Source organism: Rhinolophus sinicus, chromosome 5, assembly GCF_057876585.1.
Source record: "Rhinolophus sinicus isolate RSI-liver-muscle chromosome 5, RSI-T2T, whole genome shotgun sequence".
Taxonomy (NCBI): Eukaryota; Metazoa; Chordata; class Mammalia; order Chiroptera; family Rhinolophidae; genus Rhinolophus; species Rhinolophus sinicus.
The window spans coordinates 41,192,400-41,220,377 of record NC_142505.1 but is presented as its reverse complement, the minus strand read 5'-3'; the positions used below and the strand labels follow the sequence as shown (position 1 = coordinate 41,220,377).

The following is a 27,978-nucleotide window of genomic DNA, read 5'->3' as shown; positions in this document are numbered from 1 at the left end:
TCGTGAGCCATTCTAGCTGATGATTGAACCTGAGGAATAGGTCGTGGGAACCCTCAATTTACAGCCGGTCAGTCAGAAATATGTGAGGCCTAGACTTGCAATTAGGGTCTGAAGTGGAGGCAGTGTGATGGAGATAAGCCCTTAACCTTGGGGTCTGTGCTAACTATGGGTAATTAGCGTCAGAATTGCTTGGTGTGAAAAAAAACACACCACACATTTGGTATCAGAAGCTAGTGAATAGAGAAACTCTCAACACAGAATACTAGGATTGAACGGATAAGTAAATATTTTGTAGATAATGAGAGCAACATTTACCCTTGTTAAAGAAAGAAATTACAAATAAGGAAAGGGGGAAGGCTAAAATGAACCCTGTGGTGTTGGATTAAAATCAGAGGTATTAGTATGAACTTGTGGTTTTTATTATAGATGCAGCATCTTAGTCTGTTAGGGTTGCTATAACAAAATACCATCCGCTGAGTGGGTTATAAACAATGGAAATTTATTTCTCACAGTTCTGGAAGCTGGGAAGTCCAAGATCAAGGCACCAGCAGTTTCAATGTCTGGTGAAGGCCTGATTCTTGGTTCAAGGGCAGCCACCTTTTCACTGTGTCCTCACATGGCAGAAGGGGTGAGGGATCTCTCTGGAGTGTCTTTTATAAGGGCATTAATCTCATTCATGAGGGCTCCACTCTCACGACTTCGTGACCTCCTAAAGGCCCCCATCTCCTGATATTATCATCTTTGGGATTAGGGTTTCAACAAATATTAAGACTTGTAGATATTTAAACAAATAGAATAAAATTTAAATGCAAATTTACAAAATTATAAATATATTAATTACAAAGAGAAACATAGGAACTTTATAGTGGAGAAAAACCAGCTTAACCAAGACATAGTTTAGCTAAATGACCAAAGTTAACATCACCAGTCACAAGATTTATTGACATCATGAAGGCCCTGATATGATGCACTGAAAAAGATCCTAACACGACTTTGGTCGTATTGTCGCGAAAAAATGCAGAACCTCAATCTAATCATGAAAAAGCTTTAGACAAACCCAAACTGAGGGACAGTCCATAAAAAAACTGACTACCTAGTTCTCTTTGAAGCTGTCAAGGTAATTTAAAAAAAAAAAAAAAGGAAAGAAGGAGGAAAAATCAGAGACCAAAGAGGAAGTGACAACTAAATGTAATGTGGGGCCCTGAATTGGATCCTGGGACAGAAAAAGGATATTGTAGGAAAAATTGGTGAAATCCAAATAAGGTTTATGGTTAGGTAAGTAATGTGTTGTACCAATATTAATTTCCTGGTTTTGATCATTGTTACATGATAATATACTTGTAAAATGCTAATATTAGGGGAAGCTGGGTGAAGGGTATAAGGAAACTCTCCATACTATTTTGCAATTTTTTGGTAAGTCTAAAATTATTTCAAAATAAAAAGTTTACAGGAGATCCACCAAAAACATTATCCTGAAAGATTTAAACTAAAAGTATATAAAAGGGGGGGGGGCAGGTAACTTCTAACAATGAGAAAACAGGTGTCACTATATTTGTGACAGAAATTGCTTCAAAGCAAGAAATGTTATTTTGGAAAAAGATGATCACTACATAATAATAAAGGGAATACTTCACCAGGATATGTGTTTATCTAGTAATAATGTATCATCTAGCAATATGAAAATATGTAAGCAAAAATGAATTATTTAGAAGAAATTGACAAATTAACTACCAAAGTGAGAATTTTTAACACAGCTTTCTCAGTAAGGGATAGATTAAACAAACAAAAATCATTAGGGATACTGATACCAATTTAGAAGATTGGTATAATACACAAACATAAAACCCCACCTAGCACTTAGAAAATACATGTTCTTTTAAGCACATGTGGATATTTATAAAAATTGACCATCTAATAGGTCATAAGGCAGGCCCAACAAATTCTGAAGAACTGGTATTCTATAGATTGGAACAGCAGCATCCTTGAGTTTTTGCCACAAGGAGTGAAATATCTCTCAGCCAAGTGTTGCAAAAACAATCCAATTTTTGGTTTCCCTGTCATTTATTGAGTACTTATTCCAAGATTCTAGGCTCTGCATTAAGTGTTTGCTGTGTTCCTTCTCCGGAACATAGTGTCCAGGTAGACCTAATTTCCCAGACTCCTTTGCAATTAGACATGACCATGTGACTGAGTCTAACCAATGTCGGGAGACTGGAAGCAATGTCTGGGACTTGAGACACTGGGTATGGGCTCTTACACACTATTGCCCCTTCTGCTGGCTGGAACCCAGATGTGCCACTGATCCAGCTTCAATCAAGCAGTTGAGGACAATGTCCTAGGGGATGACAGAACAATAAACTGGAGGGAGCCTGAGCTCCTGAATACATAAAGGAAGCCAAGCTGCATTACTGGCCTCAGAACTCTTATGAGAGAGAAATTCATTTAGCTTTTCAAAGCACATGATGGTTGTGGGCTGTTTGTCATAGCAGCTTCACCTTTATCCTAATACATCAGCTTCACTCTGGACAAGAATCTCCCACCCCCACCTTCGATAATAAGTTATTTTCCCCCCAATTTTTTTCATTGTGATAAAATATACATAACATAAAATTTACCATCTTAACCACTTTTAAGTGTACAGTTCACTGGTATTAAATCCATTCATAATGATGTGCAACCATCACCACCATAACTCTTCATCTTGCAAAACTAAAATCAACCCATTGAACACTAACTCCCCATTCACTCTACCCACACACTCCAGCCAAGGCAACCACCATTCTACTTCCTGTCTTTATGAGTTTGACTACTCTAAGTACCTTATATAAGTGGAATCATACAGTATTTGTCTTTTTGTGACTGGCATCTTTCACTTGGCATGAAGTCCTCAAGTTTCATCTATGTTGTAGCTGTGTCAGAATTTCCTTTCTTTTTAAGGCTAAATAATATTCCCTTATATGTATATACTACATTTTGCTTATCCATTCATCTGTCAATGGACACTTGGGTTGCTTCCACGTTTTAGCTATTGTAGAATAATGTTGCTATGAACATGGTGATACAAATATCTCTTCGAGACCCTGCTTTCAGCTAAATCACATAGTAATTCTATTTTTAATTATTTGAGGAACTGCCAACTGTTTCTACAGTGGTTGTACCATTTTACATTCCCACCAACGGTGCACAAGGGTGCCAATTTCTCTACAACCTTCCAACACTTATTTTCTGTTTTTTTTAATAGTAGCCAGCTATTATTTTTAATAACTGTGAGTAACAGTTATTATATATTTTTAGTAACAGTTATTTTTTAATGTGAGTCCTTTATGTACCCAATCTCATTGACTCCTTTTTTTTTTCTTTTGCTTGAGTGCCCATGACTCCTCTTCTTTATTGAGGAGTAACTTACATATAGTAAGTCCAGCTTTCTTAAGAGTACAGCTTGATAAGTTTTGACAAGTTTAGCCAGTAGCCAGTATATATTCATGTAATCACCATCATAATAAAGATGCAAAACATTTCCATCACCCCAAACAGTTCCCTCAGGCCCCTTTGCACTCTATCTCCCCTGGCAACCACTGATCTGATTTCTCTTATTATAGTATTGCCTTTTCTGGACATTTCACATAAATGGAATCAAATAATACATAAACTTTTGTGTCTGGCTCCTTTCACTTATCATAATGTTCTTTTTTTTAAAAACTTTTTATTTATTTTAAGTGTGTTTTTCCAGGATCCATCAGCTCCAAGTCAAGTAGTTGTTTCAATCTAGTTGTGGAGGGCACAGCTCACAGTGGCCCACGTGGGGAGCAACCTTGTTGTTAAGAGCACCATGCTCTAACCAACTGAACTAACCAGCCGCCCAAGCATAATGTTCTTGAGATTTGTCCATTTTGTTGTACGTGTCAGTTATTCGCTCCTTTCTATTGCTAGGTAAAAATTCCATTATATGGATGTGTCACAATTTGTTTCTCCATTCACCAGTTGATGGACATTTGAGTTATGCTATGAACATTTCATGCATAAGTGTTAGTGTGAATATAGGTTTGCATTTCTTGGGTAAATAACTAAAAGAGTAATTGCTGGGTCATATTATAAATATACGTTATGAGAAACTGTCAAACTATTTTCCAAAGTGACTGAATCATTATTTATTTAATTGTTTTTTACTTTTAAAAATATATTCACTGCCTTGTATTATTATTACAAAATATTGTTCAACATAAAAAATTGTTAAACTGTGTATTTATTTCATTTCCCTCCTTTTCATTGAGGAACATTTCCATGTAGCAAAGAACAGCTCGATAAATTTTTACCTATGTATATAACCATAATCACCACCCCAGTCAAGATAGAGAATATTTACAGCACACAAAGATGGCTTCCTTGTGCCCCTTCCCAATTAGTACTCCTCAATGGTAACTACTGTTCTGACTTTTATCACCTTTAGCCTAGTTTTGCTTGGTTTTGAACTTCACACGAAAGTAACCATACAGTATGCATTCCTGAGTCAGGCTTCTTTTATTCAGCATAATATCTCTAAGGTTCATTCATGTTATTTTGTGTAGCAGTAGTTCATTTGTTTTCATTGCTATGTAGTATTGATTTCATGAATATACCATCATTTGTTTATCCACTCACTTGTCAATGAACACTTGGGTTGTCTCTTATTTTTGGCTATTCTAAATAAAGCTGCTCTGAACAGTCTTTTGTTGAGCACATACGAGTAAGCATTCATATATCTTCAATACATGCCTGAAAGTGGAACTGCTTATCTGAACAGGTCAAGGTAGGTAGGTATACGCTTAACTTTTGTAAATATTGCCAAGCAGTTTTCCAGTGCAGTTGTGTCGATTTAAAGCTCCCACCAGCACCACAGAAGAGTTATATTTGTTCCATATCCTCAGTAACATTTAACATCTCCATCCTTGTATACTCCACCTCTGTGTGAAGACCTTCCCTCCATCTTTATCTCCAATGCAGGGCTCTCCCCTGATGCAATTAGTGTATCCAATTGTCAATATGACATTTCTCTTTGATGTCTTGCCATTATCTCCAAGATAACAACTCAATGCAGAGCTCTCAAGTTCTCTTTCCTCTTAAAGGGTTCCTTTCCCTGACTTCCTCCTGCTCATAACGAAAGCACCACTAACTACTTAGCCACTCCAGCTAAAAACCTATAATTCCTCTCTTTCCCTCACCTCTATATCCAATCCTTCAGCAAAGCTGTTGTATTCTATTTCTACATTATATCCAGAATCTGTCCATTTCTTCCCATCTTCACCACCATTCCCCTAAAGCAAACAACCATCATTCTTGACTGCTCAGCAGCCAGGAGGATATGTCTAAAAAATAAAACAATCAATTACCTCCTTGCTTAATGCCCTCCAGTGCCCCTCTAGTGCTCTGACATAAAATCCTAACTCCTCATCTTGGCCTGAAAGGTGGTGAATGATCTGGTTCCTACCCATCTCTCTGACCTCATCTCCTCCCTTAAGGGACTGACCACATTCCAGCCATTGCCTTTTCTTAAATACATCAGGCTTGTTCCCACCTCAGTACCTTTGCACTTGCTGTTTCCTCTGTCTGGGAAGCTCTTCCCTCAAGTCTTTGCCCAGCTGCCTCCTTTTCATCTGTTTGGGCCTTAGCCCAAATGTCTCTTCCTCGAAAAAGGCCTTCCCTGACCACCTTGGCTAAAGTTGCCCCTTCACACCCAGGTACTCTCTATTCCCCTCACCTTCTTTTAACTTCTGTATAGATCTCATTTTCCTTATTTAATCACTTACTTCCTTAATGCTGATGTCCTCCACTAGAATGTCAGGTCCTCAAGGGGCAGGGGGTGTGTATATCTAGTCCCCTGCTATGTCCCTACTATCCAGAACTGCACTGTCCACTATGGTAGCCAATAGCCAGAGGTGGCTATTTAAATTTAAATTAATTAAAAGTAGGTAGTATTTAGAATTCAGTTCCTCAATCACACCACCCACATTTCAAGTGCTCAATAACCACATGTGGCTAGTGGCTACCATGTGGGACAGTGTAGATGTAGAAAATTTCCAACAGTGCAGAAAGTTCTGTTGGACAGTATTGCTCTAGGACCCAGGTACCCATAATAAACAGGTACCTAACAAGTGTGTTATAAAATAAAGATTTATTTTATCCCCATCTAATGGGTAAGAAAAACATAGGCCAGAGAGGTTGTGTCATTATCCCAAAGCCACTCAGCCAGGAAGCAGCCTAGCATGGATTTGAACCCAGGATTGTCTTGCTTCGAAGCATATGCTACTCCTTTTCCCAAGAGCCAGCAGCCTTCTGGCTGTTTAGAGAGGCACACAATTCTCTTTGTCCTACTATAGATCCTCCCACCCTGAGCTTGTACCTAACTGTGGAGAAACTGTGAAATGCTTCCTGGAAGGATTATTGCCCAAGGCATTAAGAGTTCTGGGGTCAGTCCTGATTCCATGCCAGATTCATTGGCTTTGTGACCCTTAGTAAGTCTCTTTGCCTCTCTGGGCCTCAGCTACATCACTATAAAATGAAGAAACTGATTAAGGGACCTCTAGGACATCAAGTCTACCAACATTCTCATCACATGGGGTACCAGAAGGAGAACAGAGAAAGCAAGGAATTGAAGATATAATGAGGGAAAACTTCCCTAACCTAGTGAAGGAAATAGATATTCAAGCCCAGGAAGTGCAAAGAGTCCCAAACAAGATGAACCCAAAGAGACCCACCCCAAGACACATCATAATTAAAACACTAAAGTGTAAAGACAAAGAAAGAATCTTAAAAGCAGCAAGAGAAAAGCAGTTAGTTACCTATAAGGGAACTCCTATACGACTGTCAGCTGATTTCGCAACAGAAACTTTGCAGGCCAGAAGGGATTGGCATGAAATATTCAAAGTGATGAAAAGCAAGGACCTAAAACCAAGACTATTCTACCCAGCAAAGTTATCATTTAAAATCGAAAGACAGATAAAGAGCTTCCCAGATGAGAAAAAACTAAAGGAGTTCATCACCACCAAATCAGTGTTGCAAGGAATCTTAGAGGGACTTTCTTAAGATGAAACAAAATAATAATAATAAATATGAATAATAAAATGGCAATAACTAATATCTATCATCAACAATTACTTTAAATGTAAATGGATTAAGTGCTCCAATCAAAAGACAGAGGGCTGAATGGATAAGGAAACAAGACCCTGCCTACAAGAGACTCACTTCAGATCGAAAGACACACACAGACTGACAGTAAAGGGATGGGGAAAAGATATTTCATGAAAATGGAAACAAAAAAAGCTGGGGTAGCAATACTTATACCAGATAAAATAGACTTTAAAATAAAGGCTATAACAAGAGACAAAGAAGGACCCAGTAATCTCACTTCTGGGTATTTATCCAAAGAAACCCAAAACATTGCTTTGAGGGGACATGTGCATCCATCCGTATGTTCATTGCAGCATTGTTTACAATGGCCGAGATGTGGAGGCAGTCTGGGTGTCTGTCAGTGGAAGAATGGATAAAGAGAAGGTGGTATACACAATGGAATATTGCTCAGCCATAGAAGGGAATGGGTTCTTGCCATCTGCAGCAGCATGGGTGGATCTGGAAGGTACTGTGCTGAATGGAGTATGTCAAACAGAGAAAGGCAGATTTGACTTATATGTGGACTCTAAAGAACAAAATAAACAAACAAAACACACAAACTCATAGATACAGGGGATATTTTGATGGTTACCTGATGGAAGGGGGTTTGGGGGTGGGTGAAAAGGGAAAAGGATTAAGAAGTATAAATTGGTTGTTACACCATAGTCATGGGGATGTAGGGTACAGCATAAGGAATATAGTCAATAATATTGTAATAACTATGTATGGTGTCAGATGGGTACTACCATGTTTCCCCGAAAATAAGACTTAGCCGGACCATCAGCTCTAACGCGTCTTTTGGAGCAAAAACTAATATAAGATGGTATTATATTATATTATACCGGGTCTTATATAGTAAAATAATACCGGGTCTTATATTAATTTTTGCTCCAAAAGACGCATTAGAGCTAATGGTCTGGCTCTGTCTTTTTTTCGGGGAAACATGGTAGATTTATCGGGATTATATACGGGAGGAGGATTGGGGGTCAGGGTGAAAAAGGTGAAGGGATTAAGAAGTACAAATTGATAGTTACAAAATAGTCATGGGGATGTAAAGCATAGGGAATATAGTCAATAATATGGTAATAACTATGTATAGTTCCAGGTGGGTACTAGACAGGGGGATCACTTCTTAAATGATATAAATGTCTAACCACTATGCTGTACACCTGAAACTAATATAAAATAATAATTTAAAAAATGAATAAACTGACCCTGATGGCCTGAGGATTGGGGATGGCAGGTAAGGGCCTAGTGTTACTAGGTACACTCTTCAGATCCTGTCTCGATCTGGGGCAGGCCAGCAAGAGGAGTGGGGTAAAGGTGGAAGTGCTTTGGTTGGCTTGACCTACAACAGCAGCTCGTGTGTCTTGAATGCCTACAAGAAGAGAAAACAGGCTCAGAGAGGTAAAGTAACTTGGCCAAGGCTACACAGCAGGGGAACTGCTGGAGTTAGGATTCAACCTAAGACTGATACCATGCCCATGCCATGCAAGCAGGGTCCAACGGGACAGAGGGCAGAGCTGTGGACCCACGGGCATCATAAGGAAGAGTTGTCAGGTGAGAAGTGGTGAGCTCCCCGTCTCTGTGGGTGTGCAAGTGGGTGCCGGGCCGTCCACGGGCAGGTGCAGACACTGGGCCAAGACCGCGGAGCCCCTCGCGGGCCCCCTTCGGCCTCCCGCGTTGGCGGCGGCCTAGGCTGGAGCCCGGCGCCGGCTGGGCGGGGCGGGGGCTGCTATTTCTGTCGGGTGAGCGCAGCCCGCTTGGCGAGGCGGGGCAGGGGGCGCCCGCGCCGCCATATTCCCTCCCGCTGTCCGGTCCGCGGCGCGCAGCCACCATGAGCACCGCCGCCTTCCACATCTCCGGTCTCCTGGAGAAGATGACATCCAGCGACAAGGACTTCAGGTGCGACCCGCTGCCCGGCCCACCTTTCCACCTCCATCGAAACCCCCAACCTTCTTCCCCTCCTGTGGAGCCGGCCCAACCCCAGGACCCTGCCGCCGCAGCCTCTTCTCCCCGCGTTAAGCACCGCCTTCTCTCCGCACCTCCCCCCCCCCCCCCCCCCGCACTCCTCCCCGCCTCAACGCCCCCAAGGGAGCTTTGGCCCCGCTTCTCCCCAGATTGCAGTCCTTCTCTCTCAGTGACTCTAATCCCTGCTTCGTCTCCTGCCGTGCAAACTTCAGCCCTTGCCTCTTGTCCCCCCTTCAAAGCCCCAGCTCCATCCCTCTGCACCCTTCCTCTGTCTCTTCTCTCTTCATTTATGACCAGCCCTTGTCTTGCCCCGCATTTGATGAGGGACTCCAGAGCTGCCTGTTCTTCCCCACATTGAAACCCGGCCCCATCTGGGGGGCCACAACCCCGAGTTGACTTTTTCACTGATGTCCTCAGCACCCTCCCCTCAGCAATCTTCTCAAAATCACCCCAGGCCTCCTCCCTGCACATCAGGGCACCCTCTCCCATGCCCTCCCCTCCCCGGTTTATTTTGACACAGCCTGAAGGAGGGTTTGCAGTCACAGGTAGGTGATGGTTGGGGTGGGGAGTTCTAGGTTTTGTGTGCCACTCCCCTTCTTCCCCCTACCCCCAGCATTACTGAACCACACAGAAACAACGCTGAAAAGAATGGAGGAACTCTCTGGGCCAACCCCCTTATTCTCAGGGGGAAACTGAGGACCAGGGAAGTGAAGGGATTGGCCCATGGTCACATAGCAAGTTCTGGACCCTCTGAGCTGAAAAGAGCCAGTAGAGGCCAACATAGCTGCACCCATTCATTGAACATTCTATCAGTTTATCCCCATTTTACAGAAAAGAAAACCGATGCCCAGAGGCATGAAGGGCCTAGATACAGAAGAGCTAGGAAGTGGAGGACTTTGTGTCCAAATCCAGGTCAGTGTAACACAAAGGCTGAAATCTTAGCAAGGCCATCTGATTCCAGCACCCTCATAGGTGAGGAGACTGACCTCTCTGTGTCCTCCTGAAACCCATTCCTCAACACCCCTCAAAAGCCTCCAGAACAGCATGAGTAGAGCCTTTGAGCCACAGTCCTGGGTTCAGATCCTGACCCCAACCACTTACGGGCTGTGTGACCATGGACAGACTGCTTAACCTCTCATGAGCTTCAGCTCTGTTTCTATAAGGTGGGGATGATAACAGAACCCACCTCGGAGGGTTGATGTAAGGATGAAATGAGTTAATACCTGTGGAATCTTTAGATTAGTGGCTGCCACCAGGGAAGCACTTAATAAATGGGCACTATTATGATTCTATGTAATCAGAAATCTTCCATGCCCCCTCCCCAGAAGCTTTACCCAGAAGCTCTGTGCTCCCCGCCCCCCTCATTTCCCCCTTTACTTGGCTAGCTCCTGTTTAGTTGTCACCTGTTTGGGATGCCTCCTGATACCCAGGCCAGTTTAGACACCTCCCCTGAGCTGCCACACCTCTCCTGCCCATCTCTGCTGTGTCACTTCTTAGCCGTGGGAGACCTAGGGCTCCTGTACCACCAGACTGTGTGCTTCCTTTTTGTGTCCCAGAGCCTGTTCTAGTTACACACAGTAGGTGCTCAGTGAATGTTTTCTATGTGCCAAGGTCCCTGATGTGCTGTCCAGTGTAATCTCATTCAGTCCACCTGTCTGCCTGGGTGATAGTGATTGTTCTTCCTGTTCTCCAAAGGCTTGGAGAGGTGAAGTGACTTGCCCAAGGTCACATAGCTGGCCAGTGGCAAAGGGGATTTGCACCACTGTCTCTAGGGTCTTAGGTCTATTCTCAAGAAGAGGGAGTTTGCCCTGCCACCTAGAACTTGAGGGAGTTGGCCTTGCCACTGCCCCTTGCAGCCTGCTCAGCCAGTGGCCCTGGGAACACTTAAAACCACCCAAGCCTGTGAGGATGGTGTCTATTTTTAAAGTCCAAATACCAGGGCGGCTGGGTCCTGCTGACCAGCTGTTCAGGCACCCATGTGGCCGAGTGTTTCAATTGAGTCGCCTCTAAGGTTTCTCTGGAATGAAACTGAGACTGTGTCCTCTGGCACCTGAAGGTAAGCAGTGACTGCAAATGGAGGTCCGAGGCAGGGGTCCTTTGATCCCTGTTATTCCTGGGCCCCCACTCCGTGGGCAGGAGGCTGCTCTATTCCTACTCAGACTTCAACAGTGAAATGGGTAAACTGGGGGGTCTGAGGAATTCCCACATCATTTTTTGAAAACACAGTGGTATTGGTTGAGTAGCCAGGAGACCTGACTAGTGGGCTGATTCTCCTCCCAACTTGCTGTCTGACCCTGGGCAGTTCCTGCAACCTCCCTGAGCCTAGTTTCCCCATCTGCCTAATGCTAAGAACTCATTGTTCTATTAAAATCGCCCAAGGATGGGGCAAAGAAAATTCCCATTTTATAGATGGAAAAAGTGAGGCTCAGAAAGGAGTCAATTGCTTAAGGTCACTCAGTTGATAAGTGGCAAGACCAATATATTTACTTAAGGCCAAACTTGGGTGCTCAAGCTCTTAGCTACCAAATTATACATTTTCCTGTACACCCTGCCTCGCTCTCCCTCTCCCCACCCCGCCGCCACCACCACCATACGCATATATACAATAAGGCTTTCTTTCTCGGAGAGCTGAGTGTTTGCAGGAATTTGGGGGTGTCTGAAATGCTGGGCATATTTCAGAAGGGTTTGTTTCTGAGTTCAGGTTTTCACATAACTGTTTGGCTCTGGGCTCTGAGCCCTGTTAGAGGCTAGCCCTTCCTTCCCTTACCCTGTCCCCCAGACCCTATTTTGACCTGTTCCTTCTTGAGGCCTGGAGTCCCAGAGATGAAACTAACACCGTGAGTTCACAGTTTAATGGGGGAGACACACTGGTGACCAAGCTTGTGTGAGAAGTGCTATGATGAAGGGTGCAGAGTGCTCTGAGAGGGTTCTGTCCAGAGGAACCAAGTGTGCTGAGAGGGGTGTGGGTGGGGGATAAGGCAGGGTGGTCAGAGGAGTCATCCCTGAGGCTGGGACATTTGAGCTGGGCCCTTGACAGATGAAGAGGTGTTCAACAGGTTTTCTACCTGTTGAAAGAGTGGGACATTTTGGGCAAAGGAGCACATCCCTTGGGTTGCCAGGCTAAGCAGGGTCTCCATGAACTGCAGCAGAAATGCAGCTTAGAGACCCTGCCTGCCTTCTCAGAATGTCCCATCGGCTGGACAGACCTAGGAGTGCTGTGCCTACCTCAGACCTTGGCCTGGCTCAGATCCAAACTTTCCTTCACCTTCCCTCCGCTGCTTTCCATGTGATGGCCAGGCCCAGAGGTGGGCACCGTCAGCCCTGCCACTCCCTCCTCACCTCCAGCCCAGCCTCCATCCTCTCTCGGCAGCTTGAGGCTTATCCCAGCTGTTAAAAATAAACAGCTATGACATCGACAAATGTCCTCCTAGTAACAGGGTGCTGTGGGCTGCCATGAATTCCAGCAGGTCTGAGCCTGCAAAGATGAGGCCAGCTGTGACCGATTTTGCCACAGGCTTGGAAGTATGGCTCTTGGTTGACTGGCTCGAGCCAGAAAGCAAGGCTATTGTGAGAAGGGGGGTGGCCTGCTGGATCAGCAAACGCTGGAGGCTTCCTAGGGCTGCCACTCTTTGGTCCCAACTCCACGGCATCTCTCCTTGTTACTCTGTCTGGCCTTCTCCTGGAGTCTCCACTCTCAAGGGCCAGTGAACAGGTGGAGTGGACCTGGTGGGAACCTGGTGACCTGGGGAGTGTGTGTCCCACCTGAAGAGGGCAGCCACAACTTGACTAGAGCCAGTTATTGTCACCAGGGCCTATAGGCCCAGTTGTATCCAAATATTATATTTCCAAGAGAATCTGGAAATCAATACATTTATGTCAACTCTCCTAATTTTCAAATATTGATAACTAATCCAAATTATCAAAACACGTTTGCAAGGTGGACCCAGCTGAGGGCTGTCAGTTTAAGACTCTGCTCTCCCCTCTGAATCTTGGCAGGAATGGTGCTCCACAATGACCCTGCAGCACCAGCTCTCCCTGGCCTTCTAGCCACTGCACTTTCAAATGCCCAGGACAGGGCATCAGGCCACACAGATCTGCCCACCTGGGGTGGGTAGTCCTTGACTCTGATTCCCACCCTTGGTCAGGGAGCCATAGCTGGAGACTGGTCAGCCGTTGATGCGTCTAAGATATGCCCTCGGCCCATCAGCATGGCCTAGGGCAATGGTTCTCAGAGTGTGGTCTCTGCCCGTCAGCATCAAACAGGAACTAGTTAGAAATGCCCCAGCTCAGACCTATTGATTCAGAAACTCTGGGGTGGGATCCAGCAGTGTTTAACAAGCCCTGCAGTTCACTGTCATGCTGGCTACAGTTTGAGAACCACTGGTCAAAGGGCAGGGGCTGAGTCTATTCTCTGAAGTGGAAGTGGGCAGAGCAGGGCCCCTCTACTTGCTGACACCTGACTTGGTTGTAAGGTGTCTGTTCAACCTTCTAACGTGAATGAGATGTGAATGATGTACCGTGCAATTACAATAACGGCAGTGCCACTCACTGATTGTTTATTTACTGTCTGTTCACGGTGTGCTAAGTACATCACATGCATTTTATCTTCCATACAACCCCATGAGGCAGGTACTAATCTCATCCCCCTTTTCAGACAGGTAAACTAAGTTTCAGCAATGTAAATTGACTTTCCCAAGTTCACATTTGCGTAAATGGCAGAAGCAAGAGCCACCAACTCTGAAGACTTAAGTATTTAGCTAGTTTGCTGTGCCACTCCTAGTTGGCCACGATGTGGCAGTTGGTGTCTTTCACACACAGGTGGTAGCCAGACTGTGCCCACAGCCCAGATAATCTACTTGCCCTTGAATCTGTGTACCAAGGTCTGCTTCTGGGGTAACCACAAGATACTGCCAAATCACCAGAACGCAGGAGCTCCTTAGCAACCTTCCTCTGCCCTCCCCACCCAGGTTCATGGCCACCAGTGACCTGATGTCAGAGCTGCAGAAGGACTCCATCCAGCTGGATGAGGACAGTGAGCGCAAGGTGGTCAAGATGCTGCTTAGACTCCTGGAGGACAAGAACGGTGAAGTACAAAACCTGGCGGTCAAGTGGTAAGTGTCAGCCATGGTGGGGACAGGTGGGAGCTCCCCGGGGGTCCCTGCCCCTTTGGATACAGCCTCTGAGAGAATTGCTGAGCAGCTCTCGGAGCCCCAGTGGAGTTGAATAGTACGTTGGTCTGGGTTTCCCCACAAGTAGACCTGGCAATAACGATTCAGTTGTAAGTTTATTTGGGAAGTGTTCCCAGGAAACTCCAGTACAGGAATAGGGAAGTGAGGCAGGGAAGGAAGAAAGCCAATAAAGGCTGCATTATCAAGCAAGTTACTGCTGTGGGAGAGCAAAGGTTAACCCTACTCTGGGACAGCGTGAGATGCCCCCGAGTGTTCCCACCTGCCTGCTCTGTCAGTCCTTGGCTGACGGCTGCTTCTGGGGTGGGGTGGAGGGTGAGCCCTCAGGCACAGATGCAGGTGTTGGCATCTGGAAGGTCAGGCTGGCAGGTACCAGAGTGGTGAGGGCTGAAGCAATGGGCAGGAGGCGGGAGTAAAAGCCTGTGCTATAGGCATCATAAGGTTGTGGTCCTGACACCTTGGCTACTTACCTCCGGAGCTGAAAAAGCAAGATGGGGTACGCTAGGGCCTGTGTGTGTGTGGTCGGGTGAATGGCAGGGGTCAGTAGTTAACAGAGAACCGGGGCCCTGCCTTTCTAACAGTATTCTGTGAGCCACGCTCAGGCATTCTGGGCCCTGTTAATGAATTTCAACTTGATCCTAAGAGCAAAGGGAATTGAGTAAAGAGTTTTATGCAGGAAGGTGACGTGGTCAGGTGTGTGGTCTGGGAGCAAGCCTGTGGCCGTGGAGTAGAGATATGGTGGACTGTGGTTTCCCACTAGCACAACCAATATCCACTTTTTACAACGTGTAGTCTGAAATACCCTTTTCCTCTCATGAAATGAAATTTATGCATAATATAACCTGCCTCTACACAATTACAAACTGAAACATACAGAAGAAACAGAAGGAACACGGTTCATGGGTCATGTGTTTCAGTGTGTCAGAGCTTGGGCTTGTTGACAGCAGAGTGACAGTGAAGTCACGAGAAGCCTGCACCTCAGTGTAGACTCACTGTGAGTGCCACGGCAGTGCACTCACCTGGGGACAGGTGTGGATGTTGGGCACTCAGATGCCACGAGTGGCATTGCTCTTAGCAATGAGATTTTCTGAAATGGTGACCATCTCCTTGTACAGTTTCTCAGAAAACAAAGTATAGCCTTCCTTCAATTTACCTGATAATTACATTATCGGAAAATTTAGGGTATATTGAAATAGTGTCAAATGTACTTTGGGTTTATATGTAAAATGAAATTAGGTTCTGGACTCACGATTCTAGAAAGACTTTTCTATAGGAATGCCCAGAGGGATGTTAGAAACTCCAGCAGAACCTGGAATGTGCTTTGTTTTGCAATCTTGTCTTTCTACCGTTTTTTTGGCTACGCCCCCTCCCCCATCAATAAAAGTCAGAAGTGCCATTTCATTAATTATGATGACAAAAAAAGGCCCTCCATAAATTTCCAAAACACCTCCGGGGCAGTTATCACCCCAATTGTGAACTAGTGCTGTAGGAGGTAGAGTGGGAGGGCCCTATGATTACTTAGCTGGAGGAGGTGCTGGAGAAAGCAGTCAGGAGAGCCAAGGTTTGCAAACTGGCATGCACTGGGGTCACCTGGGACTCTTGTTAAAACTATGTAGGCCCCACCCCGGGATTCAGATTCAGGAGGGGGCCAGGTAGAGGGAGGGGGCTGCGGCTGGCGGGTGAGAACTTGCATTCTAATATACCCTGAGTCAGAGAACCACTCATGTAAGTCAGTGTTTGACTGTATGTTACAATCACCTGCGGAATTTAAACAACACCAATCGTCCAGGCCACACCAGAAACCAGTTAACTCAGACTGGGGCTGGCACCCCGGTAGCAGTTTTTTAAAGGCCCCAGGCGATGGCAATGCGCAGTGAAGGCTGAGACAAAGGGCACATTAATGTACATTGGAAGCAGAGGGGACTTTGCTGAAATGCACATTTTGGTTCAGTAGCTGAAGGGTAGGACCTGAGAGTCTGCGTTTCTGACAAGTTGGAGATGATGCTGATGTTGCTGGTCCATGACCACACTTGGAGAAGCAAGGCGCTGAGGCAGAGGTTCTCCAAGTGTGGTCCCTGGACCACTGGAGTCAGCATCTGTTGAGAACTTGCTAGAAATACAAAATCTCAGGCACCACCCAGACTTCCTGAACCTGAAAATCTGGGGGAGGGCCGAGCGATCTGTGTTCTAACAAGTCCCCCAAGGGATTCTGATACACGGTCCAGTTTGAGAACCACTGCTCTTGGGTACTCCTTGGTGTCCAGCTGAGGTAATAGGGTTCGGTGGTTTGGTCATATACTGAGATGCAAATTTCAAGAGATGATGCAGGTTTGGGAGGTTCCAGGAGCGACATTGGTATATGCAGAGGGTGCCTCTCCTGGTAAAACAGGGAGTCCCTTGTTGATCTGGGCCTTTTCCTCAGCACATGCGGCCCCACGGGCATGAGGGGACAAGGGGCAGCCTAATTCAGACTGAGTCTGGGGCTTTTGGAACCCCCTCCCTTCTTCCCTGCTCAGCCTGGGTCCTCTGGTGGGCAAAGTGAAGGAGTACCAGGTGGAGACCATCGTGGATGCTCTCTGTGCCAACATGCGGTCAGAGAAGGAGCAGCTCAGAGACATCGCTGGCATCGGCCTCAAGACCGTCCTGTCGGAGCTCCCCCCTGCATCCACAGGTACCCAGGTCCCAGGGACTAAGTGCTATTATTTGTCCTACTTTATGGTTAAAGAAACTGAAGCTTAGAGAGGTGAAAGGGTTTACCTAAGGTCTACCAGCTGGTCAGTGGCAGAGAACTCAGACCCAGATCTACTTAAGTTCATGGCTCAATGTCAGGAATGCTTTTAGCTGCAAGTAACAAAGCCTAACTCATGGCAGCTTGAAGAAGTAGGGTATTGCTTTTCTCACATAATTCTGGAGGGATCAGCCTCTCCATTTTTGCAGCAATTCACTTAGCAGCTCAGTTAGGACAGGGTTGAGTCTCTGCCCTGGACTCTTACCTTTTATAAGAAAAGCATGTGTTTCCCCAGAAGACTTTGACCTATAACTCACAGGGCAGAACAGCATGACCTGGTCCCTCCTAGGAGCAAGGGAGTCCAGGAAAGGAAGTGCTTTTCCCACCTCCCTAATGGATGGCAGAAGGAAGGGAGGGGTCAGGTGTGGGGTGAGCTGGCCAGCAGATCAGCTATCAGTTTTTCAGCTCCCCGAGCTGTTTCCTTTAGTTTGGTCGGGCCTCTGGGTCAGACCTGGGACCAGTTGAGCCCTGGCTTCCCTGGTTTAACAGGTTTCTCAGGGACCTGGGTTCAGAAATACAACCAGAGCAAGGGCTGACCAGAGGTGGAGGCCAGCCCTGTGCCTTACCTTGCCCATCTTGTGCTTTGTGCAGGCTCCGGACTGGCCACCAACGTGTGCCGGAAGATCACTGGCCAGCTCACCAATGCCATCGCCCAGCAGGAGGATGTGGCCGTGCAGCTGGAAGCCCTGGACATCCTCTCTGACATGCTGAGCAGGTGCGGGAGGTCACCTCGCGCAAGGAGGACCCCGGCGGGAGGGGGAGCAAAGGGGACAGGGAAGGACTTAAATCCACAGAGTCAGCACCTATTGCACACCAGGCCCTATGCTCGGGGCTCCTTAATTGTCCCAGCAGCCCTGCAAAGGAGAACTTTTTGTCACAATTTTATAGGCTGTGAGAGGTGATGTGGCTTGCCTGAAGCCACACTGTCAATAAATGGCATAACCTAGGATTTGAACTCAGGTCTCTCTACAACAGAAGCCCAGGTGTGTTCATCCTCTCCCTTCACCCCCTTCTTTTTCTTTCTTCTTTTGAGCTAATACAGCTGGGCCATTGCCCTGCACATTTTGTAAGTATTCATTCATTCATTCAATCTCCCAAGATTTGAGCCCCTACTTTGGGGCCAGAGTAATGTCAGATGCTGGACTAGTGCTGGGAATGTGAACTGGCTCAGTCTTGATCGCAGCTAGGGAGGAGCTCACAGACACACCAACTGTGACTGGAGAAGGACAACAGTGAGGATAAGAGCAGGGCCTGCAGCTCAGAGGAGGAGCCCCTAACCCAGCTGGTAGGTGGGGAGCTTTCCTAGAGAGGTACCTGCTAGCTAAACCTTCAACGATGGACAGGACTTGGCCAGGCGTGGGCAGGCATAAGGGGGACACTGAAAGAGGAGATGCCTTCGGCCCAGGTAGTAGAGGCAGGAAAAGACATGGGGTCCCAGGGAGTCTGCAAGTCAGTTGTGGACTGGGGTCTACTGTAGAGGGGCCCGTGTGGTGAGATGAGGTCCAAGGGCTGGACAGGAGCCCAGGGTGGGTGACTAACAATTATACTGAGGGTGTGAAGAGCCTGTGGAGGGGTATTTGGCAGGGGCTGAAGAGTGCTGTGTAGATATTTGTGCGTTTTAGGCCGATTTTCCTACCTGCAGTGTGCATGGTAGATGGGAGGGGGTGGAACAGGCAGGGAGATTAGTTTGGAGGCTTCTGCAGGCAGGTGAATTCCGGTTGTATTTTGGATTTAGACTCCGCAGGGCTTGGAGTGGGTGACAGAGGCAGAGATTCAAGGGCGATACCCAGGGGCACAGACATAGGGCCATTACTGTGGTGGGGTGCCCTCTGAGAGTGGGAGCAAGTCTGGGGAGAAAGGCAATGGATTCAGCTTGGGGCATGTTGAATTGGAGATGCCTGGGATCGCAACTGAAAATTCCGTGAGGGTAGGTTCTAAGGCCAGAGTCTACCTTGCTCACTCAAGCTCCCAGCTTACTCCCTGTCACGCAGTAGGTAAACACATATAAAAGGAACCCAGAAGAGATGTCTGAGCTAGACAGCGAGATAGAGGAGGGTCAGGTCAATGTGTTTGTGTGCAGGAGAAAGAAGAAAAAGTCTTAGGACATGTGTGGGACAGGAAATGCACCGGTCTGGTCTGAAGGTGAGGACAGAAGCTGCTGAGGTAGTCAGTCAGGGGCTGCCTTCTACCTGTGCAAAAACCATTCTCTTGTGTTGCCTCTTGCCTTAAGGCCAGAGCTCAGTTTATCTAAAGAGCACTGGAGATTGAAGGAGTTAAGCAGAGGAATGACCAGATCGGAAGTAGAGTTTAGACCACTCAGGACTCAGTGGGAGGTAGGGGAGGTGGACACTGAAGCAAGGCCCAGACTCCCAGGAAATCAGGACCGCCTCAGTGTAGCCCCCTGGACACATTGCTGTTGGGACTTCTCCCCAGGCTGGAAGCCTGGACACCTGGGTTCAAGTTCTGGCCTTGCATTTCTAGGCCAGGTGGCCTTAAGAAGGCCCCTTCCCCTCTCCACTTTCTTTCGTGTAATAATAAGCACGCTGTGCAGTTGCGGGGCTCCTTTTTGTGTACCAAGGGCCACGGGGGTGTCATAATTCCAGCGAGGAGGCCAGGAGAAGATGGGGGAGGGGAGGTGCCTGGCCCAGTGCCTGCCCGGTAGGCCCACCTGACGCCCCCTCCGACTCCCCAGGCTGGGCGCCCCACTGGCTGCCTTCCATGCGAGCCTCCTGCACTGTCTCCTGCCGCAGCTGAGCAGCCCGCGCCTGGCCGTGCGCAAGCGAGCGGTTGGGGCGCTCGGCCACCTGGCGGCCGCCTGCAGCACCGACCTCTTTGTGGAGCTCGCCGACCACCTGCTGGACCGGCTGCCCGGCCCGCGTGCACCCGCCAGCCCCGCCACCATCCGCACCCTGATTCAGTGTTTGGGCAGCGTCGGCCGTCAGGCGGGCCACCGCCTGGGTAAGGGAGCAGGGCCCCCTGGGCAAGGCTGCAGGGCCGAAGCGAAGATGTGCTGGGGGAAGGTTCGGGGGCCCGGGGCTCCTGGGGTGCCGGCCACCGCTAGGTAAGGGGGCGGGGTGTAAATACATGAAAGGGCAGGGCGGGGCTTGAGAGGCAGCAGGGCGGGTCCGCAGCGCCATCTGCTGAGCCTTACTCCAGGCTCTCGGATAATTACAAATCATTCCATCAAACTTAGATAAAATGTGTTCTGTTCTCCTACTTTGACAAGTATACCTTAATAACAACAACCTGTAAGCCGGGTTTGCGTTTTTTAAAGTTTTTATTGGGAGATAATGTAGGTTCAGTAAACCGCACTGTTTAAAGTGTACAATTCAGTGTGTATTGGCCTTTGCGTACACCCATGAAACTACCACAATCAAGATGTAGAACATTTCCATCACTCCCAAAAGTTTCCTTGTGCCCGTTTGTAGTCCATCCCTCCCTCTGCCCCACCCCAGGGAACCAATGATCTGCTTTCTTTGACCATAGATTAATTTTACAGAAATGGAATCCTGCAGTCTGGTTTGAACTTATTCTCAAACACCTTGGAGTTCCAGGCTCGAACAGGGCAGAGTGGGTAGAGTTGGCCATGGTCTGCCCCTCCCTTCCCTCTGTCTCTCTCACTGCGAGGAACCTTACAAGTACACATGGGGACCCCAGCCTGCAGTCCACACTCTGTCTACTCCCCCCAACACACAAACGCCACACAGCAGCCACCCTTTGGCCATTCTTGGGAGCATGGACCCAGGAAAGAGGCCTGCACAGGAACCAGACGAAGGTTTAGGGTCAATTGGGCAAGAAAGTGGGGAAGGGTGTGGCTGGAGGGAGGCCAAGGCAGAACCCTCTGAAGCCCAGGGATGAGGCAGGCGCCCTTTTTGCCTGGTCTATACGGGCAGTACCTGCTTCTCCCCTTTTTCCATCCAGGGCTACAACCTAGTCCAGGAAATACGGCAAAGACATGAGTAATAGTTTCAGCCACAATGCTGCTTATTGAGTGCCTACTCTGCGTCAGGGCCTGGGCGTAGCTCTTTCTCTGCATCATATCATTCATCACAGAATCTCTGACGGGTAGGCATTGTTATCCCCACTGTGAAGATGAGTGGACTGAAGTCAGAGAAGTGTTGTGACCTGCCCAAGACCCCAGCGCTCATAGGTAGCAGAGTCAGAGCTGCTGTAGAACCCACATCTGCTTGACTTTGAAGCCTCTGTGTTGAATTTGCAGTGGTCAGGGCTGTGGGCGCAGGGAAAGACTAAGCATTGTGGGTGAGGGGAGCCTGGGAGAGGGTTGTCCTTAGTGATCCACCCGGCCCTGCAGGGGCCCACCTGGACCGCTTGGTGCCCCTGGTGGAGGAGTTCTGCAAACTGGATGACGATGAGCTCCGGGAGTCCTGCCTCCAGGCCTTTGAGGCCTTCCTGAAGAAGTAGGTGCTGTGGCATGCTGGAAGATGGGGCGGGGCCCAGAATTTCTTTGGGAAGCTGGTGGGGATGGGGTTGGGGGCAGTATGCTGACCTCAGAGCAGTAAGATCTCAGGACTCCCCACTGGGCCCTGTTCCCTACACTGTCCTGCCCGGGTCCACCAGAGCTGCCTCATCCCACCCCACAGGTGCCCCAAGGAGATGGGCCCTCACGTGTCCAAGGTGACCAGCCTGTGCCTCCAGTACATGAAGCATGACCCCAACTATAACTACGACAGTGACGGGGACGAGGAGCAGATGGAGACAGAGGATAGTGAATTCAGTGAGCAAGGTGGGTGGCCAGCTTGTCATTGGGGCTGGAGCACAGAAATGGCTGCAGCCTTACTGGGACCCCCTAACCCCCCAGCCAAAGATAGGGGCCACATTTTGTTCCTTTATCCTCATCCCAACTGTTCCTCAGTCTCCAGCCCTGCCTTCCATAACCTGGGTTCCCCAATGTTCCCATCCTTTCTGACTGCACAGTAACAATAGAAGTAATCACGGACATTTATTGAGCATCTACTGGTGTCCTAAGCACTCTCTTATTTCATGTTCCTTACAGTAACCCTAGAACACCAGGTATTTATTATTATCCCCATATTTCAGACAAGGAAACTGAGACTTAGAGAAGTGATTTGCCTGAGATTACACAGCTAGGAAGTAGCATAGCTGGGACGTAGAGCCATGTCTGTCAGACTCCCCTACCTCTATGCTGCCATCTCTGTACCCTTTTAGTCATGGCTTCCAAGACACAATGCTTTAACCCAGCAGAGTGAAACTCTAATGGTGGAATGATAGGCACTGACGGGAGATTTCTGATGGGGAATGGATTCAGTGGCTTCCTTCTGTGCCCGTGGTCCTGTCCGTCACTCAGATAGATGCCCCTAGATCCTGAAAGCAGGACATTGATGGAGGCAAGGGACTTAGGGTCTGATGGGGAAGCTGGAATGAGATGGGATGGTAGGAGACGAGATTGGACAGGCATATTGGAGCCTCAAATGCCACACCAGGGAGATTGGGCATTTTCTTGTCAGTAACGGAGCTATGGATGTTTCTTTGTGGGTGGCATAGAGTAGAGGTAACAAATAATGGTCCAACAGATGGAACATTTACTAAGCTGACCATCCATGGGACAATCTGTATGGCTCGCTGTGGCTTGCCCAGCTCTATGAGTCTAAGTCATCAGCAGAACGGTGTGGGTAGGAACACACTGGCCTCTGAGCCTGTGCTTGTCATGTCACTCGTTAGGACTATCCCCCTCTGAGCCTCATGTGTCTCCCCAGGTGATATGGGTGGGCCTCATGGGTCCTAACTGTTCCTTAATTGTGTGACCTCAGGAGAGTCTCCTACCATCTCTGAGCCTTATTCTAGTCACCAGTAAAATGGGGATCAAGGTACTTTGTGAGCTTGTGCCTCTGGGGGTGGTTTGGAGAGTAGGAAGCCCCACAAACACAACATTTCCGGCTTGGAAACTGGAATTGGACCCTTGAGAGGCTGGGATTTGGGGTGGAGGAGCAGGGGGCAATGCCAAAGGGAGGCCCTATTGCCTCTCCTTTCTGGAATCCCAGCAAATGAAACATCACACAGCCAGTCCTGAAACCAAAGGATGGGTTTTATGCCCCACATGGATTCTCAAGGTCTGCACGAAAGACTTAGAAATCAATTTTTTCCTTGGTGTAGTCAAAACAACAAAGGGTTTGGAGGCAGAGAGAGGATGCTGGTTTAATTCCAACTATTTCCCTGTACATGTAACTTGGGGTCAGTCATGCCCTCTGAGCCTCAGTTTCTTCATCTCTACAGTGGGGAAGTAATCCCCATCTCACAAGGTCGTTATGAGGCTAAAATGAGGTTGTGGATTTGAAGTGCTTGGTGCCATCCCCAGCACACAGTAGGTGTTCATTAAATGGTAGGTAACATTCCTAATAGGGTGTAAATAATGATTACCAGAAAGGTAAAGCACAGGCTCGGCTCCTTCCTCCCTGACCCCTCACATCTCTGTTCTGAGAGAGAGAGACCACCTGGGTGGGGCAGGTGGCTCTCTGTTCATCTGGTACAGAGTGCAGGGCTCCATGGGTGTCTTGTTCCTGCCCCAGAGAGTGAGGACGAATACAGTGATGACGATGACATGAGTTGGAAGGTGCGCCGGGCAGCGGCTAAATGCATGGCGGCTTTGATCAGCTCCCGGCCTGACCTACTGCCAGAATTCCACTGCACCTTGGCACCCGCGCTCATCCGCCGCTTCAAGGAACGTGAGGAGAATGTCAAAACTGATGTCTTCGGGGCTTACATCGTGCTGCTGCGGCAAACACGGCCCCCAAAGGGATGGCTGGAGGCCGTCGAGGAGCCCACTCAGACAGGCAGCAGCCTCCATATGCTGCGAGGACAGGTGGGCACGCCTTCACCTTTCGTTCTCTCCAGCCCCCACTCACAACTCACCTTCCCTCCTACTCTCAGCCCTTCCATCTGTCCATCTTCCCACCCGTCCACCCATCCCACCATCTATCCATCCACTGAAGTGTGAGTATTGAGCACCTACCGTGTTTCCCCGAAAATAAGACCTAGCTGGACAATCAGCTCTCATGGGTCTTTTGGAGCAAAAATGAATACAAGACCCGGTCTTATTTTACTATAATATAAGATCGGATCTTATATATCATATCATATCATATCATATCATATCATATCATATCATATCATATCATATATCATATCATATCATATCTATCATATAATACCAGGTCTTGTATTAACTTTTGCTCCAAAAGACGCATTAGAGCTGATTGTCTGGCTAGGTCTTATTTTCGGGGAAACACGGTACTATATGCACAGCCCTGTGTATCAGGTGCTAGGGCACAGTGGGGAACAAGACCGATGAAGGCCTTGCTCCTGAACCACACAGTTTTGGGGTCTTGCTATGGATTGGATGTGGAGGGAGGAACAGGGAGGTGTCAAGTGAGTTCCAGGCCCTGGCTGCAGCATAGAGTGCAGTTCCCCGAGGTAGCAGAGTGTGGTGAGGGCGACGTTTGGAGTTCTGTTCTGGACATTTCTGTTCGAGGTCCTTGGATGTCTGAGTGGAGACATCAGGTGGGCAGTCGTCACTCGAGTCTGGTATTGGCGATGCAGGTCAGGAGTCATTCCTGTGCTGGCACCTGAAGCTTGGGGGAGTGGATGAGCTCATCTGGAGAGAACCCAGCTGGGAAAGGGAAGGGGCCTAGTGCTTCCCACCTCGGGGTGTTAGGGTGAGAACCAAGCTGCCTCTGGCTTCCCTGGTCTTGTGTAATTTTGAGCAAGTTACTTCATATCTCTGTACCTGTTTCCCCATCTGTAAAATGGGCCCAGGAGTAGTCCCTACCTCAGAGGGTCTGAGTATAGAATTAGGTGCCTGATAAAGAGCGAATGATGGAAAGCTTGGCATAGAGCCATCCTCTCCATGCTGAGGTCCTCCATGGGCACATGCCTGGGTAAAGCGCCCCAGGAGTAGGTGCGGTGTAGAGGTTCCCTGGGTGGTCACTAACCTCCTCCACATGCCCACAGGTGCCCCTTGTGATTAAGGCCCTGCAGCGGCAGCTTAAAGATCGGAGCATCAGGACTCGCCAGGGCTGCTTCAGTCTCCTCACCGAGCTGGCGGGCGTCCTCCCTGGCAGCCTGGCAGAGCACATGCCCGTGCTGGTAGCAGGTAGGAAGGATTGCAACCTGGTATCTGCTGTCCTGGGCCTTTCCCAACCTTCAAGGGTGTCCCTGTTCAGCGACATATGGTGGCTGTCCTTTACCAGCTGTGAGAACAAGGCTAGGGTACAGGCCCTACATCCTGGTTTCAGATGGGTTCCCTGGCCTTGTGTCTCTCAACTCTGGTCCTGGCCAATCCCTGAGCTCTTAGAATCTGCTGCCTAAGAGCCCAGGTGCCTGGATCCAGCTCAGGTGCCTGTGCGTGTTCCACCCCCACACCCAGGGAGGGCTGTGTTAAGTCAGGGTCTATGGCCTGTAATCTTTGCACCCACCCCGCAGGCATCGTCTTCTCACTGGCAGACCGTTCCAGCTCCTCCACCATTCGCATGGATGCCCTAGCCTTCCTGCAGGGGCTGCTGGGCACGGAGCCGGCCAAGGCCTTCCATCCACACTTGTCCACCCTCCTGCCACCTGTGCTGACCTGTGTGTCAGACTCTTTCTACAAGGTTGCGGCTGAGGCCCTGCTGGTGCTACAAGAGCTGGTACGGGCCCTGTGGCCCCTGGACAGGCCTCGGATGTTGGACCCAGAGCCGTACGTTGGAGAGATGTCTGTGGCCACCCTGGCTCGCCTCCGTGCCACCGACCTGGACCAGGAAGTGAAAGAGCGGGCCATTTCTTGCATGGGCCACCTCGTGGGCCACCTGGGTGACAGGCTGGGGGATGACCTGGAGCCGTCATTACTGCTGCTCTTGGATCGCCTACGGAATGAGATCACCCGGCTGCCTGCTGTCAAGGCACTGACACTGATAGCTGCGTCCCCGCTGCGGCTTGACCTACAGCCCATCCTGGCCGAGGCACTGCCCATTCTGGCCTCGTTCCTGCGCAAGAACCAACGGGCGCTGCGGCTGGCCACACTGGCTGCCCTGGATGCCCTGGCTCATAGCCAGGGGCTCAGCCTCCCTCCATCTGCTGTGCAGGCTGTGCTGGCCGAACTGCCTGCTCTGGTCAGCGAGAGCGACATGCACGTGGCCCAGCTGGCTGTGGACTTTCTCGCCACTGTGACCCAGGTCCAGCCAGCCTCCTTGGCCAAGGTCAGTGGCCCCGTGCTCTCAGAGCTGCTGAGGTTGCTACGTTCGCCCCTGCTGCCAGCAGGTGTGCTGGTGGCCACCGAAGGCTTTCTGCAGGCTCTGGTGGGGACCCGGCCCCCCTGTGTGGACTATGCCAAGCTCATCAGCCTGCTCACTTCACCTGTTTACAACCAGGCTGCGGATGGCGGGCCAGTCCTCCACAAGCAGGTGTACCACTCTCTGGCTCGGTGTGTGGCAGCCCTCGCAGCTGCCTGTCCCCAGGAGGCAGCAGGCACGGCAGACCGCCTGGTCTGCGATGCCAGGTCACCCCACTCCAGCACAGGGGTTAAGGTCCTGGCATTCTTGTCACTGGCCGAGGTGGGCCAGGTGGCTGGGCCGGGCCCCCAGCGGGAGCTGAAGGCAGTGCTCCTGGAAGCCTTGGGGTCACCCAGTGAGGACGTCAGAACGGCTGCCTCCTACGCGCTGGGCCGCGTGGGCGCTGGGAACCTACCCGACTTCCTGCCCTTCCTGCTGGGGCAAATCAAGGCCGAGCCCCGGCGGCAGTACCTGCTGCTACACTCGCTCAGGGAAGCCCTGGGGGCCGCCCCGCCCGACAGCCTGAAGCCCTATGCTGAGGACATCTGGACCCTGCTGTTCCAGTGCTGTGAGGGTGCCGAGGAGGGCACCCGGGGGGTGGTGGCTGAATGCCTCGGGAAGCTGGTCCTCGTGAACCCTCCATTCCTTCTGCCCCGATTCCAGAAGCAACTTGCTGCAGGTAGGGGCACTGGTATGGGCAGAGGTGGCCCAGATCAGAGATGGGCAATGTGTCCCTAAGTGTCAGAGTGGTCCACACAAAGTGATCTAGTTTAAGTGGTGGGGTCTGAGAGTCATGGTCTGTATAAGATAAAGGCAGAGGAGCCATTAAAAACTATTTCCTGAGGCTTACAGGCCTCCTCCTGTGGGACCCTCTGGGATGGAGCAGACAGAATCCTTGATATGTCCCTTCAACAAATAAACTTTTCACGATGCCACTTTTGTAATCCTTGGGCGGACAGCAGTCTTATGCTCCAGGCAAAGGTTAATAAAAGCAGTTCTCTAAGGGACCAGAAACTGCAGTCTGCAGAGTGCAGCTCTCTGGAGGTAGTTTGAGCCAGGAGCAAGTGGAAATGTAGACTAGGGTTGGAGGCCTGGGCAGGAACCAGGGGACAGGTTTTATGTGGTTAGATCAGGGCATGTCAGGGTGTTCTACAGCTCAGGGAAGAAGAAAGCAGGCAGGTGTACCTGTGGAGATATTTGGGCCCCTGAGAACGAAAGGCCTCCAGGCCTCGAGCTGGTCAGATGATGCCCTGATAAGGTTTGAGCTCTGTTCCTGAGTTTGGGTTTTTCAGATTCCACATATAAGTGAGATCATAGAGTATTTTTTTTCTTTGTCTGACTTATTTCACATAGTATAATGTCTGCAAGATCCATCCATGTTGTAGCAAATGGCAGGATTTTCTTCCTTTTTGTGGCTGAATAATATTCCATTGTGTGTGTGTGTCAGTGTCACGTTTTCTTTATCCATTCACCCATTGATGAACACTTAGGTTGTTTACATGTCTTGGTTATTGTAAATAATGCTGCAGTGAACATGAGAGTGTATCTGTCTCTTTGAGATAGTAATTTCATTTCCTTCAGATATATATCCAGAAGTGGGATTGCTGGG

The 27,978-nt window shown here is 48.9% G+C and overlaps 1 protein-coding gene across 1 annotated transcript in view; it reads left to right on the top strand.

Annotated features, from left to right (window-relative positions):
- Nucleotides 1–8,887: 8,887 nt before the first annotated feature.
- CAND2 (cullin associated and neddylation dissociated 2 (putative)) overlaps nucleotides 8,888–27,978 on the top strand; it is a 30,460-nt gene continuing 11,369 nt past the window's right edge. The window contains exons 1-10 of the mRNA XM_019746669.3: nucleotides 8,888–9,048; nucleotides 14,082–14,225; nucleotides 16,817–16,971; nucleotides 17,680–17,803; nucleotides 19,781–20,046; nucleotides 21,401–21,506; nucleotides 21,690–21,832; nucleotides 23,634–23,926; nucleotides 25,075–25,216; nucleotides 25,546–27,048. Of these exons, the coding sequence (XP_019602228.2) occupies nucleotides 8,981–9,048; nucleotides 14,082–14,225; nucleotides 16,817–16,971; nucleotides 17,680–17,803; nucleotides 19,781–20,046; nucleotides 21,401–21,506; nucleotides 21,690–21,832; nucleotides 23,634–23,926; nucleotides 25,075–25,216; nucleotides 25,546–27,048 (2,944 nt within the window). The 5' untranslated portion in view covers nucleotides 8,888–8,980. The remainder of the gene's footprint in view (nucleotides 9,049–14,081; nucleotides 14,226–16,816; nucleotides 16,972–17,679; nucleotides 17,804–19,780; nucleotides 20,047–21,400; nucleotides 21,507–21,689; nucleotides 21,833–23,633; nucleotides 23,927–25,074; nucleotides 25,217–25,545; nucleotides 27,049–27,978) is intronic.